General features: G+C 42.7%; 1 protein-coding gene across 3 annotated transcripts in view; it reads left to right on the top strand.

The window, feature by feature from the left end:
• Positions 1 to 16073, top strand: part of TNRC6A (trinucleotide repeat containing adaptor 6A) — a 61713-nt gene extending 45640 nt beyond the window's left edge. For 2 of the 3 annotated variants that reach the window (XM_075830506.1, XM_075830505.1), the window contains 18 exons: positions 44 to 208; positions 453 to 616; positions 1182 to 1262; positions 1349 to 1400; positions 2888 to 3024; positions 4051 to 4197; positions 5186 to 5314; positions 5473 to 5610; positions 6442 to 6522; positions 7234 to 7432; positions 7543 to 7668; positions 7820 to 7978; positions 8675 to 8815; positions 8902 to 9009; positions 9121 to 9342; positions 9597 to 9667; positions 9759 to 9898; positions 11148 to 16073. In XM_075830506.1, coding sequence (XP_075686621.1) covers positions 44 to 208; positions 453 to 616; positions 1182 to 1262; positions 1349 to 1400; positions 2888 to 3024; positions 4051 to 4197; positions 5186 to 5314; positions 5473 to 5610; positions 6442 to 6522; positions 7234 to 7432; positions 7543 to 7668; positions 7820 to 7978; positions 8675 to 8815; positions 8902 to 9009; positions 9121 to 9342; positions 9597 to 9667; positions 9759 to 9898; positions 11148 to 11514 — 2627 coding nt within the window. In that variant the 3' untranslated portion in view covers positions 11515 to 16073. The remainder of the gene's footprint in view (positions 1 to 43; positions 209 to 452; positions 617 to 1181; positions 1263 to 1348; positions 1401 to 2887; positions 3025 to 4050; positions 4198 to 5185; positions 5315 to 5472; positions 5611 to 6441; positions 6523 to 7233; positions 7433 to 7542; positions 7669 to 7819; positions 7979 to 8674; positions 8816 to 8901; positions 9010 to 9120; positions 9343 to 9596; positions 9668 to 9758; positions 9899 to 11147) is intronic. The other variant, XM_075830507.1, reaches the window with a different exon arrangement.
• Positions 16074 to 16493: the final 420 nt, after the last annotated feature.

Genomic DNA, 16493 nt, shown 5'->3' with positions numbered 1-16493 from the left:
TCTGTGACTTTGAAACTGTTTCTTATTTTGTGTTATATTTTAGGTTGGGGAACATCTTGGCCAGAGCCCACCGCTCCTGTGGATAACGGTACCGCTGCATGGGGAAAAGCCATAAATACTGGTGGTGGCTGGGCGGAACAAAATTCAGATGTGGCGTCATCTGGTTGGAGCCACACTCCCATTGGTCAACCAGTTCCAGGCAAACCCGGTAAGCACTTTACAGATTTTGTATTCCTCCATTGCATAAACTTGGCCTTATTACTGAATTCATCTACACAAAAAAAAAAAAAGCCCTCTGCGCTTGCGTGATTGGGTGGGGTCTCTCTGATCGCCATTATTATCTGTCAGGTTTTTGATGAAGCTACTTGCCAGCAGCTAGTATAATTCTTCATTTCGTTATGTGCATGCTAATTCTGAACCTCAGTTTATTTTATTCATTACTAAAATTTCAGGTCCTAAATCTATGCAAGACGGTGGCTGGTGTGGAGACGAAATGACTGGGACTGGGGGCCGTGTCGGCGGATGGGATGAAGATGATGTGGAAATAGGAATGTGGAACAGCAATTCCTCGCAGGAAACAAACTGGCCACCATATATGAAGAAAATGCCTCCAAAGGTTAGCTCACTGCTTTACTTGGCTTTCTTCGCTTGCGTCCACCTTTTTCTAGTCACCTCACGAGCTGAACATTATTTTTTTGTAAGATAGGTTTAACATTTTTTACAGATTCATTTCTTAATGTTATAGCGATTTAGTGCTCAGTTGCGATCAGACCTTTTTTGTTTTATTTTTTAATGATTTATATATATTTAAAAAAAAAAATGTCTTGACATGTTGCAGTTCTCACACTAGCCACTAGAGCGGACAGAATAGCCTGACTATTGAGATTCTCTATAAGGAGAGTCCTCTCATATCATTTGAGGGAGGTAGATTTAATGACAGCATCATTGTATTGCTGGAGGCCTGGATATGTCAGGATAGTTACTCGCACTCACCCTCCCTGCTGTTCTATGTACAAACGTAATATAGGATGAAGGCTTGAATGTGGCTGCCCCCCCCCCCCCCCCCCCAAAGTCTGCTTTTTTTGTTCAGAAACTACGCTGCTGATGTCCATGGGCAGTGTCTGGTATTGCAGCTCATCTCTCATAAACCATGAAAAATTCACAAACTTCATTTTCTTTAGGGAAACTTGAAAAACGGGAATAAACACGAGGACAGCTGGATGACCCCATTTGTTAAGCAGTTCAATTCATTGGGATTTTCAGTAAGTTTTATATTCTGAATTTTGCAGGATTTACATTTTATACCATCTAATTTTAGATTCTAATACTTGCACTTCTTTTCCCGCAGAGAGAGTCGCCAGATGACACCTCACAGAGCAATAAAATGGATATTTCTGGAGGTGCGTGAAAAAGATAGACATTTTTGCAGGTTTTAGTCTGGCTTGTCAGTGTGAGAAGTCCTGCCATGGACGTGTGTTATCTATCAGGACCCCTTAGATGCTGGGAGGCAGTTTTGGCAGAAGTGATTTATATTCTGCACAGACCTTTCTATGGTTGCGCCCATCTTTGGTTTAGCGCCTTTACGGACTCCGATTTGTGCTTTTTTTAATGTTCTGGGTTCAGAGACCAAATATATTAAAGAGACTCTGTCACCCCATTATAAGTGCCCTGTCTCCTATATAAGGAGATCGGCGCTGTAATGTAGGTGACAGTAATGCTTTTTATTTAAAAAAAACGATATTTTTTCACAACGTTAGGAGCGATTTTGGTTTATGCTAATGAGCTTTCTTAATGCCCAAGTGGGCGCACTTTTACTTTCGACCAAGTGGGCGTTGTACAGAGGAGTGCATGACGCTGACCAATCAGCATCATGCACTCCTCTCCATTCATTTACACTGCACTAGCGATATAGATATATCGCTATGTGCAGCCTCATACACAAGCCCTAACATTACTACAGTGTCCTGATAACGAATACACATGAAATCCAGCCTGGACGTCATGTGTACTCAGAATCCTGACACTTCTGAATCTTTTCTGTGAGATTTACAGCAACGGAAACGAAATCTCGCGAGATTACGGAGCTAAACGAGATTTGGTTTCACTTGCCGGTATCTCACAAAAGATTCAGAAGTGTCAGGATTCTGAGTACACATGACGTCCAGGCTGGATTTCATGTGTATTCATTATCAGGACACTGTAGTAATGTTAGGGCTTGTGTATGAGGCTGTACATAGTGATATAACTATATCGCTAGTGCAGTGTAAATGAATGGAGAGGAGTGCATGATGCCGATTGGTCAGCGTCATGCACTCCTCTGTACAACGCCCACTTGGTCGAAAGTAAAAGTGCGCCCACTTGGGCATTAAGAAAGCTCATTAGCATAAACCAAAATCGCTCCTAACGTTGTGAAAATAGATCGTTTTTTTTAAATAAAAAGCATTACTGTCACCGACATTACAGCGCCGATCTCCTTATATAGGAGACAGGGCACTTATAATGTGGTGACAGAGTCCCTTTAAAGTAATTTTGAATACTTTTACATGGACTACGACCAATGACCCAAGTAGAAAAAGATTTCCTAGCCCTGATCTAAGATATGATACACCTACGTTATTCCCTTAACACTTAATGGCTCGTGATTCCTCACACCCGGTTATGCTTTTAGGCACAAGCATTTCCATCTTTATAGTATAAATCAAGTATTTGCAGCATGTCGGGCCCTAGATATCTTTTTATCTTATATACACATAGGACATCTATTTTGCATTTGCATCCTTGGTGTTTTCTAGGTGTGTACTATTTATGTAGACTGTTTTTACCTTGCTCTTTGTCAAAACAGATCTTGATATTTCAGTGTAATTTTAGATACCTTTTGTGTCCTCAGGGTTGTTACCGGACAAGCGGATGGATCTGGATAAATCAAGCCTTGTTGGGGATTACAGCCGGGTGATTGGAAAAGGCCCTGGGCCTCGGCACCTTTCCAAAGAGTCTTCCATGGATCACAATTCTTACTTCGATAAGGTTGGTGCACATATAGTTGATATTCGTATGAGACAATGACTTCCTATCTCCATAAGCTGCTGGACTTGTACTAGTATATAGGTGCCTGAAGGCTTCTATTCCGAACTTAAAGGGGGTTTCCCATAATAGATATTTATCCCCTATCCACAGAATAGGTGATATATATCTGATCGGTGGGAGTCTGACCGCTGGGACCCCCATCGATCATGAGGAGGGGCTTTTCTGCGAGCCTCATATGAATGGAGCGGTAGTGGGAATGCTCGGCCACTGCTCCATTTATTTATATGGGGCTGCTGAACACTATCTTCGGCAGCCCAATAGAAACAAATGGAGCGGAGGCCGTGCATGCGCAGTACCGCTCCATTCATATCGGGCTCACCGGGACGGTAAAGTACACCTGCTGTTGTGATCGATGGGGGGGTACCAGCAGTTGGACGCCCACTGATCAGATCCTGTAGATAGGTGATAAATATGAATTATGGTAAACCTCTTTAATATATAACACTACGGTACCCTCTTACTAATGCTATTCTATACTTCTAAAATTCTCATGTGTGAATTATTTCTTGTGAAGCTTTCCAATTCTGGCCCAGCCATAGGGTGGAGTCCAGAGGCCCCTTGTCTGTCCTCCTTTAGGCCGTAAAATGGTCCAGGGTTACCTGTAGTTAAAAATGGAGTATCTCTATGTCCACTTTTTTTATAGACCTATTGTGGAGTGATCCTTTGTCCAGCCTCGCTTTCTGGGCATATTACAGAATGCATCCCTACGCCCCCCCCCCCCCAATCATTGATTTATTTTTTTTATTGAGCCCTTGCAGTAATTGTGTCGTCCACCCCCCCCCCCCCTACTTATTTTGAGGTACTTGCTTTGCAACTTGCACTAACTGCCATTGTTTTCTGTATCTCTCCTTGCTGTCATTACGCCGCTTTCTTCTGTGCTTTTGCTGCGGGATCCTGAAATCGTCTTGCCTCTACATCCTTCTCTCCTGGTCTGCATACCAATTCCCTATTGCACCCCCTCATCAGGATGGCATTGTAGCAGAAGAGTCACAAAATCTGCAATTTATTGCCAATCAGAACATGAAGCTTCCCCCTATAAATAGTGCACTACCTACTCAATCCCTTGGTTCTTTCCCAGGGCTGAACATGCCAAATGTCAGTTCTGTTAGACAGGTGAGTCAGCCAGGGCTCCTTATCACTGAACCCTCCTAGCATCGAACAATCTCACAGGGGACTGTAGTGACATTATTTTTTATTTTATGCACTTTGCTGTGAGATGGATTTGTCTGCTATTTTGATGATTTGTTATATTGTGATCGTACTGGACTGAATGTTGGTTTAGGCCACATTTTGGGTCCTTTGAACATGTAAATGACTCTTATACTACATGCACACGTTGCGTATTTTGCTGCGGAAAATCCGCACCAAAACCGCAGAACTTTGCAGGTAAAATCCGCACACCAGATCGCGCGGTTTTTTCCGATGCAGTTTTCTTAATGGTTTTTACATTTTGATGCGTAACGCGGCTCGTTTTCATGCTGCAGGTCTTGGTGCGATTTTCTTCTGCACTAGGAAGATAGAATTTACAAGCGGAAACACAAAATAAATTGACATGCTGCAGATTTAGAAATCCGCACCACAGGTCATTTTCCGTCCTGAAAAATACTACTGCGTGTACATGAGATTTCCTGCAATCTGACTATGCTGGTACTGTATTACGCTGCGGATTTGCCGCACGCAAATACGCACGGCAAAACCCCACGTGATACGCGTTGTGTTCATTGAGCCTTTAACCGTAATCTAGCATAAACTATTCTTCTTGCATGTTTTATGTGGTTTTATAGGGGTTGCCTTCTTTAGGACTTGTGGTAATTATATGGGGATCCACCATTCAGGACAGTCCTCTATTATCCAATACAGAGAACCGCTGCAAAGAGCAGCTCTCACTTTGGGGGATTTTAGGGACGCCCATTGATTTTATTAATGCTTCACTTTCCTCAGGGAAAATGAGCACTTGCTAAATTGTTCCCTGGTCAGTTTCCAAGTTATAGGGGAAAAGGAGGTGCTCAATAAAAATAGGTTTTTACAAAGGGCATCTTGAAGCTTTTAATTGCATTGTATAATTTTTTTTATCATTAATCATTTATTTTTCTCTTCACAGAATGGCAATCCCAATATGTATGGCGTTGGCAACTCAGCACAAGCTCGGGGCGCACAGCAGCCTCAAGCAATCCACTCATCTCAGTCTAATCTCCGTGCGCAAGTGCCTCCTAATATTATGCCCCCTCAGGTATGTTCAGGGGCAGCAGAAACTTTATACCTGTTTAAAAACAATGACCGCCAATGAATGCTTCCTGTTAATCCTTAGTTTATATGCCCTTATGTTGGGGTTTATCATTTATTTTTATTTTAATTTTTTAAATGTATATACTATGTTTATTTTAATAGGTTCCTCCTTCCTTACTGAAGTATCCACCTAATAATACGGGCCTGAATCAATTGTTTGGTCCCCAGCAAGTAGCCATGTTGAACCAACTTTCTCAACTTACCCAACTTTCACAGCTCTCTCAAATCTCCCAGCTACAGGTAAGTGACATAGGAAAACTCTTTGGACGGCCACCTTTGTAGTTATTAAGAATGTTAACGTGGATACTGTGTCAATGCCGTATACACAGTCATGTTATAAATTAATCTTTACTGAGTGCCCGTACTTATGTCACTCTGCACTTAAAGGGGTTGTCCAGTTTGGGGGCTGTTCTTTATACTGATGGCCTATCCACAGGATGGGTCATCAGTATATGATTGGTGGGTGTCTAACACCCAGACCCCACACTGATCAGCCCAGCTTCCTTCGTGCACCAGAAGCTATGCAGTGGTCGCTGCCGGAAGCAGAAGGCTCCGATTATAGTATAGTGGTCGTACTGCAGCTCTGCTCCTATACAAGTGTATAGGCCACTATACAGTGTATGAAGCCATCTGCTTCCGGCACCAACCACTGCATATCTTCCAGCACCTGGAGGCAGTCAAAACAGCTGATGAGTGTAGGGTCTAGGTGTCTGACCCCCACCAATCAAATACTGATGACCCATCCTGTGGATAGGTCATCAGTATAAAAAAAACAGCCCCGAACCTGGACAACCCCTTTAACATATTACACATTTTTAATTGACTCATATCTGTTGTGTGACTATAGACTGAAAGTCACCCACAAAACGTATTTTTCATGTGATTGTATTGAAGTACATTGGAAGCTGCTACTGTTGTTATAAAGCTTTTAATGACTGACTAGTTGTGTACAATTCGCCATCTTTCAGGTGCCTTTTGTTTGAACAAAGATCATTGGTATAATTGAGTCACCAGAGGTTTATACCAACAATTAGTTGGTCTGTTTTTTAAATATCTTTTACCTTTTCACAGAGGTTATTGGCTCAGCAACAGAAAGTGCAGAACCAGAGGGGAGGAATGCCCCAAGGAGGACGCCAGCAGCAGGAACAGCAGGTATGGAAAAATACAGCATTTTTATATTTTTAGTAGGCTTAAAGAGGTTTTCCAGACAGTAAAAATTGATTGCCTATCCTCAGGAAAGGCCATCAATAGCTGATGGGTTGGGGTCCGACTCCCAAGACTCCATGCCGATCAGCTGCTTTGAAGCGGGTGCAGCGCTCGTACGAGCGCTGCTTCCTCTTAATTTCTACTTGCCCACTGTGAATTTTCGACACGCATTTCGCGATGATTCGCAGGTATTGCAGCCTTTTCTCCCCTTCAAAACAGCTGATCGGTGGGGGTCCCGGGAGTCTGACCCCGACCCAAGGGTTATTGATGGCCTGCGGATAGGCAATCAATCTATACTTGCTGGAAAACCCCTTTAAAACATTCAATATTGTACCAGGTCCAATATTGTTACTTTTATCTGAGATATTCCTTCATATTAAACAGGTGATCTCATGGAGACCACTCCTTTCCATATCCCCTGTTAGTGCATATGTGTGTCCTAGACAGGAGATCCCCCTCCGTAAGCCAGAATGGGGGAACTAATAAAAAAAAAAAAAAGCTTTTTTGTAGGGTATCACATAGTGAGCAGTTCGTTTGGATGGACCCCATGTAATACTACATTTTTCCTGCAGCAGCAAGTTTTATTCTTGGAATTAATTTTGAGTATTCTTGATGTATGTAGTGACTTACTGATGAAATCTTGTCTTTCATTTCAAGGCCCGCTCCCTTAGTATGCAGCAGCAGTCCCGCCAGCTCGACCCCAATCTCCTAATGAAGCAAGCGATGCCTCCTTCTCAACAGCAAATGCTTCACCAGCCTCCTGCGAAGTCTTACCTAGACAATGTTCTCCCCCACTCAACCCCAGAACTTCCAAAAGTTCCTTCACCCATCAATGCTTTCAATGGCTTTTCATTAGGTGAGTGATTTGCCTTTCTCTGGTTCTCTCCGTAAATATCTCGTCACCTGTCACGGTACCTGGTGTTTGATTTATCGTGGAGCGTTTTTTAAGCTTTTATTTTCTTTTAGGCTTGACCTCGAATGTAAATATGGATCTTGGGGGAATGAAGGAACCACAATCCCGTCTGAGGAAGTGGACTACAGTTGATAACATGTCTCCCAATAATTCACTGGACCAGAATTCCAGTAAACATGGTAATGGGCCTCCAGCTGATCGCTACTCCTATACATTAACAGACGGCTAACAATTTACATTCAGCATAGAATGATTTCTCATTGTCGTGTGATCTAGAAGACATTGCTGCTGTTTGTCTTTGATGCAAAAGCTTTTTTATTGTCTGAACAGGTGCTTTATCAAGCGGTTTTAGGCTTGAAGACTCTCCTTTTGGTTCTTATGACTTCATGAACAGCAGTAACTCTCCATCCAGCCCTCCAGGATCTATAGGGGATGGCTGGCCCAGTGCCAAATCGCCAAATGGCTCCAGCAGTGTCAACTGGCCACCAGGTGAGTTACGTTGTTCCGCTGCTCCCTGTATTAAGTTAATGAAGTCTTGGCCGTGGTTGTTAAAGAATGTTAAAAGGGCTCTCTGGGACCTTAACCTCAATGGCCTCTCCTCTCTATAGGCCATTATTATTTGATCATGCAAATCCAACCTCCACCAATGAGCGCAATAAAGGGGTTGCGGCACTTCTGCCAGCGCCATACCCCATTAATTCTTGGAGAACCCCCTTAAATCAATACTTCAACAGGAAAAACAAATCATTGAAAGAAGGATCAAAATTCACTTGCATATCACTTAACATAAAACCGATCCAAGGGCAGGTTAAAATGCCTATTCCCAATGTTAACATGCGATGTGTAGGTCGCAAAAACGTTTAGAGCTTTAATGCTTGTAGCTCAGCGGAGCAGCCTCCCTGAAGTCATGTAGATATAAGCTGCATGGTTGAGTAATCTGTAGATTTACAATTCCATAGGAGCTTTTATAGCTCTGCGTGCCCTATTGGTGACCTGTGCCACTTGTCTGAGTGAATTTATTTGACACTTGATATGATGGTTGGGAAGTACGTGTATGACTAATAATGGGGTACAGCATTACAGCGCTGTTGTGGAGTGACGAGCCTGTTCTTCATAGGAGCTTTGCAAGATTGTTCTTGTATTTGTTTGTCTCTTGCCTTAAGACTTCTGATGGTTTTGTTTTAGAATTTCGCCCTGGTGAGCCATGGAAAGGATATCCAAACATTGACCCAGAAACTGACCCCTATGTCACTCCTGGCAGTGTCCTCAATAATCTGTCCATTAGTACTGTGCGGGGTGTTGACCACCTCAGGGACAGAAACAGTGGTAGGTATTTTTACGTTTTTTTTCACACGGTTGTCACTGGGACTGACTCGAACGTGTCATTGAGATGTTATTCGTGACTTTTGCAGGGTCATCCTCATCTTTGAACACCACGCTGCCTTCAAATAGTGCCTGGTCATCCATTCGTGCCTCCAACTACAATGTCTCCCACAGCAGTACCGCACAAAGCACTTCAGGTACGACGATTTAAAAACAAACATCTGAGCTTGAAATGTAGACAAGTCATAGTCGTGCTATATTTTTTATCATTACTGAATTAACTCAATCCTTTCCTTTCTTGTGTACAGTTAGAAATAGTGATCCCAAACCAACTTGGTCCCCTGGTTCCGTCGGTAACACCTCCCTGGCTCATGAGCTGTGGAAAGTCCCTTTGCCATCTAAAAGCATCAGTGCTCCGTCCAGGCCTCCCCCCGGGCTCACTGGACAGAAGCCGCCTTTATCTGCCTGGGATAACGGCTCCATGCGCCTCGGTAGTGGGTGGGGAGCTTCTGATTCCAGATACACGCCAGGTAAGAAAACCCAACTGTGGTAGGTCTTGTTCACTTGTAGTATTTAATAGCTGGCTGCTGCCTCCTGGTGGTGAACTTGGAAATAGCAGTTCAGGGTATGAATCAACACTTCTTCAAGGGCAAGCAAAATGGTTACCACCCAACCACCTGGCAGGTGAGTGGGATGGTGAACAAGCTGGTTATTTTTTCTGATATTTTTGAGGATGGAGACCACTGCCCTCACTAATTTCTAATATTGCTGACGTGTTTTTCAGGTTCCACTTGGAGTGATAATAGCTCAGGGAGAATAACAAATTGGCTAGTACTGAAAAACTTAACACCTCAAGTGAGTATTGATATCTTATTTGTATTTATTAATAGTGTATTTTTTTGCTATTTTATACCTTTTTTACTCACCTGCTGGTATTTTTCTTCAGATTGATGGTTCCACCCTGCGTACTCTGTGCATGCAGCACGGGCCACTGATTACATTCCATCTGAACCTGCCCCATGGTACTGCTCTGGTCCGTTACAGTTCCAAGGAAGAGGTAGTAAAGGCACAAAAGTCTCTGCACATGTAAGTATTGATCTCTTGGGGGCCCATTAGTTTAGGCTCTTAACTAAACTTAAGAATGTGCCTTATACTGCAAGGTTGCTGTAGAAATGATCAGATCTGCAAATAATGGCTGTAGAGGCATGGAAAACGTTTCAATGGGTTGTCCCACAAAACACATGTATCCCCTATTCACATAAGTGGGGATACATGTGTGATCACTGGGGGTCCGACCGCTGGGACCTCCAGCAATCAGGAGAACGAGGAACCGAAAGTCCCCCAAAGTGCTCCATGAGAAGCTCGGGACATCCGGGGTCTGTGTCTGGCTTGTGTCTGGCAGCTCCATAGAAATGAATGGAGTGCCGGTCACGCATGCTCCAAAGTGCGACTGGCACTCCATTAACTTCTATGGAGCTGTCGGACACAGACCCCAAATGTCCTATGCTTCTCTCATGGAGCACTTCGTGGGACTTTCGGTCCCCCTTTCTCATCGCTGGGAGTCCCAGTGGTCGGATTTGTAAGCATGCATGTGTTTTGTTGGACAATCCCTTTAATATCCTCAAAGCTGTTCCTGTGGGCTGCTTGGCTTATCTCATCATAGACATTGGTGGCATAGGACATGGTTACTTTACTAGTTTTAGTAGAGGTCCACTTACCTGGGTTTACGGTCAGGTCAATGTCCAAACTGAACACTAACAGTAAAGATATCGTCTTGGTAAAGTTTCTCAAACTTAGTAGAGCTACTTGCATCAAGATTTGTCCGGATTCGTATTGCGGTCCGCCAGTTGAGGACCACTGGCATAGGCTATTGCCAAGATATGTTCCCAATGTCTGATTGATAGTGATTCAACCGCTGTGACCCCCGCTGATCACTAGAATGAAGAGCGATGCTATGAAAGCGTTGTAGTCCTTGACTGTCCATGCAACTGACTGCAAAAAGTGTTGCCAGCAGAAAATGAAGTGGCATGGCGGTTTCTTAGTACCGCTGACCCTTTATCCTAGTGATTAGCAGGTATTACTGCTGTCTGACCTATGCCAACTGGACATTGGTGGCGTATATTAGCAATATGCCCCCAGGGTCTATGATGCGACAATCAATCTCGAGAACCAAACTCCTACGAATGGTAGAGAATATTTCTAGCTGCGTACGTTACTTCATGATTCTATAACTCGCACACAGGATTTTTTTTTCTCGTGTTGCTCATATAGTGCCAACCTATTCTGCAGCGATGTACAGACTTATTAATTCATCTTATTTCCTTCCCCCACACAGGTGTGTTTTAGGGAACACTACTATCCTTGCCGAGTTTGCTAGTGAAGAGGAGATAAGTCGTTTCTTTGCACAAGGCCAGTCAATGACCCCTTCCTCGGGCTGGCAGTCCCTGGGCTCTGCCCATTCCCGGCTAGGTTCTCTGGATAGCCCACACAGCATCTCTACCCGCGGAGATATCAATCACTGGAACAGCCCAGGTGCTTCTGGCTCCAGCTCGGGAGATATTCATGGCACTTCTCTGTGGGGCACTCCAAACTATTCCACAAGCTTATGGGGTAACCCAAGCAGCGAGAGCAGGGGTCTGAGCAGTTCATCGCCTGTCGGCTCTTTTCTACCTGTCGATCACTTAAATGGGGAGCCCATGTAGCTTACGTCACCCATGACCTCAGATGATTGTTACTGATCAGCCCCTGGCTGGACTTGTTAGTGTGAAACCTCTGCAGGCTGCACTGCGGGGATAGCTCTTCTGCACACTTCCCACTTTTTATTTTCGCCCACAACATATCAGTTTGAAATACTTGAATCATGCAGGCCAATATTATAATGTGAAATAGAGAAAAAAAAATAATCTATATTTACACTTCCACATTAGTGCTATTGATACTTACTGCGTCTATTGAGCTGTTTTGTCTGTTTTCAATTCCAGTTTTATATTTTTTTTTTTTCCCTCGATGTCCTGAACCCAGTTTGTAATTTCCAAGCTCGGTATCTACCCGTCTGCCCTACGTCTCCCCCCCCCCCCCCCCCCGTTTTCTCTGTTGCACTGAATTGTGCGTCACATTTTGTTTTACCTTGTAACGATCAGAAACGGCTCAAGTGTAACTGTTTACTCTAGCGTGTACTTAAGACAACACATAAGTGATTTAATGCTTGTTATTTCTAAGATGCCTTGACATACCTACGTAATTGTGGTATTACGTTTTTAACTGCCTTCTAGCTCCCGAGTGACGCACAGCTGCCCGTTGCAGAGCAATGCGTTAAGACTGGCGCCTCCAGCGCTGAAGGGGGTTAAAATAACTGACGGTTATAACTTAGTTTTTAAGAATTAAAAAAAAATAATGAAAAGTATTGCACCAGGTTTTCATGACTAAAACCTAATAGAATTTAGCTCTACGGTTTTAATAAATAAAAAAAAAATATATATAACATTAAAAGTACAAAAAAAAATAAAAATGGAAAAAAAAGTAATAAAAAAAATAGTGGCCACAGCTGTGACATACACCCTATGTGTGCCAGTAGGGGGCAGCACTTTCAAAGGCTTTGCATTTTGTGTTAGAGGTGACTTACCAGGAACCTCTTGTTTACATAATTTTTTTTTTATTTTATTTTTTTTTCTCCCCCTTTTGGGAAAGTCGATATTTTTGGGAGGGTGGGAGGGAATTATTTTTTTTTTATTATTTTTTCAAATGTTTACTCTTCCATTAGATTAAGAAAAAATTCTAAAAAAAAAAAATAGAGAAAATATGCTGAAGATGCTTTTATCTCTGGGAGTCCAATTGTGTTCGTGTGTGTGTTTGTTTTTTTTGATTCTTGAATTCTTAAATCAAAAATGGGGAAAACATCGTGACTCTCAGGAATAAGATAGGTAAGCGTTCCTCCTCCCCGATATAACGAAAGAAAATCACTAGAAAATGCAATTTATTTTTTTTTAGCACCAACTGTGCTAATTTCTCAAAGACTTTTCCTCTCTGCCAAAAACAATCCCCCTCCCCCAGCTCTTTTCTAGCTTTCTAAAGCCAAGATAAAGAGATGGTTTTGCTTTTGATGCCGTGTCTTTTAGTGAGTAGTCTGGAGATTTGCTGATATAACGAGTTTTTCCTTTTTTTTTTTTTTTATGTTACTTTAATTATGTGTCTTTGCTTGTGACAGTGTTTTATTAATGTTTTGCAATGTGTTTGTTTTTTAAGCCGATTATTTAGTAACTATGCACATTTATGCACATTGTAACCGAGTACTGGGCTGATCAATTTCTTTGTATATTGCGCAAACAACAAAAAATGGAAAAAAAAAATATATTTTTTTTTTTTTTTTAAATGTTTAGACTTATTATGATTGCAAAAAAACTTAAATTGCAAAAGGAACAAGTTACATAATATGTTGTTGCCATAAATGGTATTCTGCTTGTTTGGTGAAAGAATTAAAAAAAAAAAAAACACTGAACAAGGGTAAAAAAATATATATATATTGAAGTGTAAATCCTGACCTTTTGACCCTTCCACCGCACATTATAGTGGGGGACAGGGGTTACCAGCAGTTACTCTCCTGCCTCTTCTCCCTAGGTTTCTTTCCTCTTCCAGGGGAGGTACAGCAAGCCTGCTCCTGTCCTTCCCACAACAGCCAGGAGTGCATCAATACTGGATTGCTGGGTCCAAGGTAAACATATGCTGCGCGTCTCATATTAATGGATGATGCGGCACGTAAGTCCGTTTCTTGCAGTACAGGCCCCTTATTTTCCTGTTTTGACGCTCGCCAAATAATTTAAAGAGTAACTAAACTTTTTTTAAAAAAACTTTTGACATGTCAGTAGTTTTGATTTGTTGGGGTCCGAGCACGGAGACCCCCACCGATCGCTAAAACGAAACAGAAGCGCTCTGGTGAGCGCTGTGCTGCTTAGTTTCCGATTTCTTTCGGAAAGCTGAGCGAGCGGTGTACGGACCCATAGACTTTCTTTTGAGCCCATACTCCGTGCTGAGGAAATCTGATCAGAAACTAAGAGGCTCAGCGCTTCTGCTGATTTCGTTTTAGCCATCGGTGAGGGTCACCGTGCTCGGGCCCCAGCCAATCAAAACTTCTGACATATATTAAAAGTTCTACTTTAAGCACCTAAGTGTTACTGTATGAATTGTCACCATAACTACATCAATGAAGCAGCCACTTTTATCCGCTCATTATTACCTTCTTGAGAATGCAGCAATTCATTCGGGCGATCACTGTGATTGGTTCATTACGAGCCTTTTTAAAGGTGGTTGTAGGAGATTAGAAAGACATGGCTATTTCCAGAAACACTGCCCCTCCTGTCCATAGGTTTTATGTGGTATTGCAGTGCACTCTGATTCAATTGAATGGGGTTGAGTAGCCATGTGTTTCCAAACCAACGCGGCCCCTTTAACATCTTAAGTAATTGGATTGCCGGCATTCCTCTGCACATCAGTCCAGAAAGTGGCTGCCTCTGCTAAGTGTATATATGTATACACCTTATGCCAAGCATCTGCCAGGAATACAAACCACTAATATGAGCCCATATGTTTATAACCCCACCCGCCTGTGGGATAACACTTAATCCAGCCACTGCTGGCGGGGATGATCGGAGCAGGATTTACTGTGGGCTCTATAAATACTTGGGACAACCAAAGCCAGTTTTATGTATTATTTTTTTTTTGTTTAATTGATGAAAGAGACGGAAAAAAAATCGAACACGTGGTGCATTAATATTTCAACCAATTCCAGGTTTATACCCCCCAAAACTGGCGCAGCTTCGTGTCCCTACTATTAACCCCGCGGCCCGTTACACTCTGCACACATTGCCATTTGCTCATTGCCTTGACTCTGATTGTTTTGTGTCAGACGATACAGATCAAACTTGTGGCTTTTTAACTGTTTACAAATAGAAAATGATTGTACATTTTACAATTTTTTTGATTGATGAAGTTTGAGATTAGTGAACCATGTACTTCTCGCTGCTTAGCCTTCGTTAATGTTGTTGTTGTTTTTTTTTTTTGTTTTTTTTTGTGCAGTCCGATTTTAATAGAAACCTCGAAACGTGGGTCGGACTGCATTTTAGTGGTGTGAAACGTGTTGAATAATCAGAGGAGAAGTGTAATATTCGTAATGTACGAGGCAAACACTTCAGCGTTTGTTCCTGGTATATAAACATATAGCCTTAGTTTATCTGGGAAAACCTTAAAGCGGCCCGACACCTTTTGTGCAGCGCGGGCAGCCATTTACACAGGTTATTGCTACGCGGATACGACAACGTGTCATCTGTGGTTTCCCACTGAGCGATCGCGATGCACAAAATACATTTCTAAATGACAAACTCAGCTCTGCTCCATCTGTAAAATGGCTGCCGCCACTGCGAGATATGGGTCTGCTTTAAGGAGGACTCCGCCAGAATATGTTTCTAACTGTACTATCCTGCACTAAACTTATAACTTGAAAAAAATATATATATACAGGACACAGCCGCTTGGAAATGACATTTGATATTAACACTTGAGTATGCTTTTTACCGCCTTTATACCTCAGTTAAAGAAACACCCAGCAGTGACTAAATAGCATTGTATTTTCTTTGTACCTAGCACATTCGTCTTGCATTTACCCCCCCCCCCCCCCCCCCGGTGCTTTACTAGCACAATGGTGTTTTGTATTGTGTAGCTAGACAAGTTGGTCTAATCTGCCAATGAGTGCGCTGTGATCCTCGTACGGTAGTCATTTCAAGTCCGCCTTCTGTATTTCAATAAGACAAACACTTTATCTGTAACTTATTACAAACAGTACTGTAGTGAATCCTGGCCCCGCTCTTATTGAAGGTGGGGGCAGGGGGGGGGGGGGTCACCTGCATGGTATTATTACACAATGTGTTGCAGGACCCACCGCCCTACCTCCCCCCCCCCCCCCCCCCCCAACGTGTCGGGAGGCCTCTCTCTCTAATAAGATGTATTGTCGGGCCTCGCACACTTTCTGGGGGCTTAATTAGTAACAAAAAAAAAAATCATAAAAAGGAAAAAAAAAAAAAACTACCAAAGCTAGCTTTGTGACGCTTCCCAGGAGAAGGTATAAAGTATCTCAATGTTTAGCTGCCCTCCAAACACTTGAATGGAGCGATTCTTTTACAGCCTCTTATTGTATTGTTCCAATGCTTGAATGCTTCCTGTTTTATTTTTGTTTTATGAAGCTTGTTATGTAATAAAGTACGTTTGCTCTTAACTCCGCTCATGTGGTTTTTGTTTTGTTTTTGTGTGTTTTTTTAATATGTTCACACGTAGGAATTTTGCAGCGGATTCCACCTCCTGTTATTTTCAATGCGAGTCTGACGCTTCTTTTCCCCGCTGATTATTTTGGCTAACGGGAAAAAGAAGCGTCCTGCTCAATCTTCAGGCGGATTTCGCCCGAACCTCCCATTGATTTCCATGGGAGGGAGGAATCTTCCTGCTGTCGGCAGAAATAGTTCCGCGGCGGAATTTGCGGTGGGAAACGGAAAATCCGCCCTGTGCACAATCCCTAAAAGTGCAATAATCTGTTTAGGCAATTTAACACACATCGATTTATAGCACCAATGTAATCTAATAGGAAGGGTTAACTACGTACATCACCGCCTCCATATATTGATCGCAATTCCCTGACCTC

The sequence above is a fragment of the Rhinoderma darwinii genome, chromosome 6, assembly GCF_050947455.1.
Source record: "Rhinoderma darwinii isolate aRhiDar2 chromosome 6, aRhiDar2.hap1, whole genome shotgun sequence".
NCBI classification, from domain to species: Eukaryota; Metazoa; Chordata; class Amphibia; order Anura; family Rhinodermatidae; genus Rhinoderma; species Rhinoderma darwinii.
The sequence above is the reverse complement of the archived record's forward strand: the minus strand, read 5'-3'. Positions and strand labels throughout refer to the sequence as shown.